We start from the raw sequence: 5,000 nt of genomic DNA on the forward strand, positions 1-5,000 counted from the left end.
TAGATGAATGGATTAGTTGTCAACTACTGACTTAATCTCCAACTTTGTTAATAATTGATTAATTGGTTTGAGTCATTTTTTACGAAACAAAAAGTCCAACATGTCTGCTGTCAGCTTGTTAAATGTGACTATTTTCTAGTTTCTTCTCTGTGACAGTAAACCGAACCCTCCTCTGTAATATCTTGGACGCTAGACGCCGAGCGGCTGGCTGGCTGACTCACTCTTTGAGATATTTGCAGATCATGGCTGCCACGTTCTCGCAGTTCTTCTTGGTGGGGCAGAAGACCAGACACGAATGTGTTGGAATCACTTCGGTCACCAGAGCGATGATGTGATCTGGGTCCATCTTCTGCATCGAGCTGGAGTACTGAGGGAAGATCAACGGACATACCGTCAGGAACGTTATTATACATTCAGGGTCCTATTTCAACGATCTGAGCGCACGGCGTGAAGCGCCTGGTGCAGGTGCGTTTAGGGCGTGTCCAAATCCACTTTATTCTAGTTTGACGGCTGATAAAAGTGTCCGTGCGCCGGGCGCATGGTTCTAAAGGGTTGTACTTAGTGTCGTCATTAATCAGAGGGTGTTTTGGGCGTAACATGCAATCAACCAATCAGAGATCATCTCCCATTCCCTTTAAAAGCCAGGCGCGTTTGGACCTTGGAGCATTGCTGTTATGATGGAGGATTTACACCGTAATATTTTTATTAGTAATCTTCTGCATGTGTGTGTGCTGCTGTGCGTCCCTGTGTGTGTAACAAGCATAGTGTGCTATTTTTTACTTTTACTAATGCTCTGTTAAAATAACAATGAAATGCTACGTTACTGACTTTAGACCAGGTTTTTGTTGGTCAATGGTGCCATCACTTCCCACTGCCTCAAGATAGCAATACGCCCAGAATGCACCTGAACACACCTCCCTGTAAGACCGGCACGCCCAGAATGCACCTGAACACACCTCCCTGTAAGACCAGCACGCCCAGAATGCCCCATGGGCCTCAGATGGGTGCAGGTGCATTTGCTTTTTAAACGACGCGGGCGCTGGATGGGAAACTGACAACTGGGTCGGTCTTAAACTAGCAGAGACACTTGGGTCACTGCTCCGGGTGCAAGATAGGCAGTCTGGCAGTGCGTATAGAAGGGGGGGGGTGTAGGTGTCTTGTATGTTTATGTGCTTTATGTATTTTAATTGTGGCGATGTTTAACGTTTTAATTACTGGTTAAAAGCCCAAAAGGGACGGATATTTGCAATAGCTATTAAGCTATTAAAAGGTTGTGATCACTACAAGCTGAGGTACATGATCGGGACAGCCCTAGCGTCCCCCTCTCATTCCCCCTGCTCTGGTGTGTTTCCCCCTCTCATTCCCCCTGCTCTGGTGTTTCCCCCCTCTCATTCCCCCTGCTCTGGCGTTTCCCCCTCTCATTCCCCCTGCTCTGGCGTTTCCCCCTCTCATTCCCCCTGCTCTGGTGTGTTTCCCCCTCTCATTCCCCCTGCTCTGGCGTTTCCCCCTCTCATTCCCCCTGCTCTGGTGTTTCCCCCTCTCATTCCCCCTGCTCTGGTGTTTCCCTCTCTCATTCCCCCTGCTCTGCTCTGGTGTTTCCCCCTCTCATTCCCCCTGCTCTGGTGTTTCCCCCCTCTCATTCCCCCTGCTCTGGCGTTTCCCCCTCTCATTCCCCCTGCTCTGGTGTTTCCCCCTCTCATTCCCCCTGCTCTGGTGTTTCCCCTCTCATTCCCCCTGCTCTGGTGTTTCCCCCTCTCATTCCCCCTGCTCTGGTGTTTCCCCCCTCTCATCCCCCTGCTCTGGCGTTTCCCCCTCTCATTCCCCCTGCTCTGGCGTTTCCCCCTCTCATTCCCCCTGCTCTGGTGTTTCCCCCTCTCATTCCCCCTGCTCTGGTGTTTCCCTCTCTCATTCCCCCTGCTCTGCTCTGGTGTTTCCCCCTCTCATTCCCCCTGCTCTGGTGTGTTTCCCCCTCTCATTCCCCCTGCTCTGGCGTTTCCCCCTCTCATTCCCCCTGCTCTGGTGTTTCCCCCTCTCATTCCCCCTGCTCTGGTGTTTCCCTCTCTCATTCCCCCTGCTCTGCTCTGGTGTTTCCCCCTCTCATTCCCCCTGCTCTGCTCTGGTGTTTCCCTCTCTCATTCCCCCTGCTCTGCTCTGGTGTTTCCCCCTCTCATTCCCCCTGCTCTGACGTTGCCCGTGAACATTGTGTTTACCTTGAAGTTGAGAGGACGTGAGAATCTGAAACATTCCTCTTCCTTTGGGTCCACTTCATAGATGGTGTCGTTCAGTTTAACGTACTCCTTCAGCTGGACCTGAACACAACAGAGTTCAGTTTCACACACACCTGCACAATATAGACTAGGTAGTTAGTTTAATTTTATTTCTGTGTCATGCCCAACATTTGGCCCATCCCTCATGGGATTACAAGACACCGCAAACTTATTTAACAAACGTCTTCCTGTCGCATATATATATATATATATATATATATATATATATATATATATACACACACACACACACACACACACACACACACACAAAACACAGACACACACATACACACGCACACAGACACAGAAAACGCTAAGCACGTTGGCAGTACATTTAGAGTATTTCACGGTTTAAATTCACTGACCGGTCTGAAGTCGTTGGTGTAATTTTCAGCCTTTAGAAAGGTCTGCAGGTCTCTGATGTTTCCCAAAGTGGCGCTCATTCCAATAATCTGAGTCGATTCTGGAAAATTAGGATCATTCTTTCAAAAGGTATTTTAAAGGGTAATCAATTCAGTATGTTTCAACATGGACCCTATTTTCCCCATGCATTGGTGTCTAAGTGACTGATAGGTACAAAAATCTTTGAAATTGGTCCAGTATCGAGCAAGAACGCTGCAAATGGCCGTAAACCTACAGGACAGATGTTCAGCTTGTATTTAGGTCCACTAAAAGTTGTGTTGTTGCTGCTGACAGACTCAGATTATTATTCTAAGTGTCTGACAACATTATGAAAGGATCCCTACAGAGATAGACCTTTTAGTTAAAGAGTAAGATCCTTTTAGTTTAACATGAAACAGCCCCAAAATCACCATCACCAAACCCACCAGACTCCATGTAAATAATCAGGACTTTTAGCGTGTATAGAGCCAGCATATCTCCACCAGACTCTATGTAAATAATCAGGACTTTTAGCGTGTATAGAGCCAGCATATCTCCACCAGACTCCATGTAAATAACCAGTACTTTTAGCGTGTATAGAGCCAGCATATTTCCACCAGACTCCATGTAAATAATCAGGACTTTTAGAGTGTATAGAGCCAGCATATTTCCACCAGACTCCATGTAAATAATCAGTACTTTTAGCGGGTATAGAGCCAGCATATTTCCACCAGACTCCATGTAAATAATCAGTACTTTTAGCGTGTATAGAGCCAGCATATTTCCACATGTAAATGGGTGAATTAAGGGTTTATTTCAACCAAACCAGAGTGGTGATTGTTGGAACAGTGGAAAGATGAACCAAGACGGCTTTTGGTAGTTTTATGTAGTTTCTGTCCACTTTGAATGAAGTGTGTTTTACGATGATAAAAGTACTGATTATTTACATGGAGTCTGGTGGAGTTTGGTGATGGTGATTTCGGGGCTGTTTCATGTTAAACTAAAAGGATCTTACTCTTTAACTAAAAGGTCTATCTCTGTAGGGATCCTTTCATAATGTTGTCAGACACTTAGAATAATAATCTCAGTCTGTCAGCGGCAACAACAGAACTTTTAGTGGACGCTGACTGACGGTTTTACCCATTAATGTTAAATTGCAGCTTGTCACTTGCTTAATAATGGACTAATTTACAAAAAATGTTGTTCCAATCAGTCACTTAGACACAAAAACATGGGAAAATAGGGCCCAGGTTAAAAAATACCGATCTTTAAGGTTCAACAACAGAGATTTAAGTGAGAAGACGCCACTTACTGCTCATGTAGAGAACTTTGGCGAGCGTCATTTCGATAACGGCTCCTCTGCTGCCGTCACCCAACATGTGGAGCTGCAAGACATTAAAAAAACATTAAAATCCCACCTTCACCTTCATGATTCTGCTTCAAACGGAGTCATTCCTTAAAATTATAGTGGGTGTTTCTGTCTCTCTGTCTTTCTCCCTCTCTCTGTCTCTCTCTCTCTCTCTCTATCTGTCTGTCTCTCTCTCACTGTCTGTCTGTCTCTGTCTCTCTCTCTGTCTGTCTCTCTGTCTGTCTGTCTGTCTGTCTCTCTCTGTCTCTGTCTGTCTGTCCTTCTCTCTGTCTGTCTCTCTGTCTGTCTGTTTCTCTCTCTCTCTCTCTGTCTGTCTGTCCTTCTCTCTCTGTCTGTCTGTCTCTCTCTGTCTGTCTGTCTGTCTGTCCTTCTCTCTCTCTGTCTGTGTCTGTCTCTCTCTCTCTCTGTCTGTCTGTTTGCCTCTGTCTGTCTCTCTCTGTCTGTCTGTCTGTCTGTCTGTCCTTCTCTCTCTGTCTGTGTCTGTCTGTCTGTCTGTCTGTGTGTTTCTGTCTGTCTGCCTGCCTGTCTGTCCCTCTCTCCTGTTTTCTCTTCCCATAGTGAGTGGTACCTCATCGACCACCACCAGTCCCAGGTCCTGGATCCTGCTGCTCTCTATCAGAGAGTTGACGAGGCTGTGGCCTTTCTCTATCGTCGCCACGAACGCCGATCTGTTGTTCCTCCTCTTCACCGGAGGAAACCGGCCTTTACTGCCAGCGTACTCCTCCACCATGAAGTCCAGCGCCAGGCCCAAGCTCGCCAAGCCACGCACCTGCACAGTAACGGAGAACTAGTTTACAGTAGGAGTAGTCTATATCCACGACGTGACAAGAGAGAGACAGAGACAGACAGATAGAGAGAGAGAGACAGATACGCGAGGTAACGTTACTGCCAACAGAGATAACCGAGGGATGAAGTGAGGGAGATGGAGACAGAGAGAGAGACAAAGAAAGAGAGAGACAGACAGACAGAGAGGTAATGTT

The 5,000-nt window shown here is 46.8% G+C and overlaps 1 protein-coding gene across 4 annotated transcripts in view; it reads right to left on the reverse strand.

The window, feature by feature from the left end:
- Positions 1-5,000, reverse strand: part of helq (helicase, POLQ like) — a 54,537-nt gene that overhangs the window by 45,085 nt on the left and 4,452 nt on the right. For all 4 annotated transcript variants that reach the window (XM_031287820.2, XM_035991819.1, XM_035991817.1 and 1 more), the window contains 5 exons: positions 4,589-4,789; positions 3,964-4,036; positions 2,636-2,733; positions 2,211-2,309; positions 222-367 (listed from right to left, as the gene is read on the reverse strand). In XM_031287820.2, coding sequence (XP_031143680.2) covers positions 222-367; positions 2,211-2,309; positions 2,636-2,733; positions 3,964-4,036; positions 4,589-4,789 — 617 coding nt within the window. The remainder of the gene's footprint in view (positions 1-221; positions 368-2,210; positions 2,310-2,635; positions 2,734-3,963; positions 4,037-4,588; positions 4,790-5,000) is intronic.

Source organism: Sander lucioperca, chromosome 14, assembly GCF_008315115.2.
Source record: "Sander lucioperca isolate FBNREF2018 chromosome 14, SLUC_FBN_1.2, whole genome shotgun sequence".
Taxonomy (NCBI): domain Eukaryota; kingdom Metazoa; phylum Chordata; class Actinopteri; order Perciformes; family Percidae; genus Sander; species Sander lucioperca.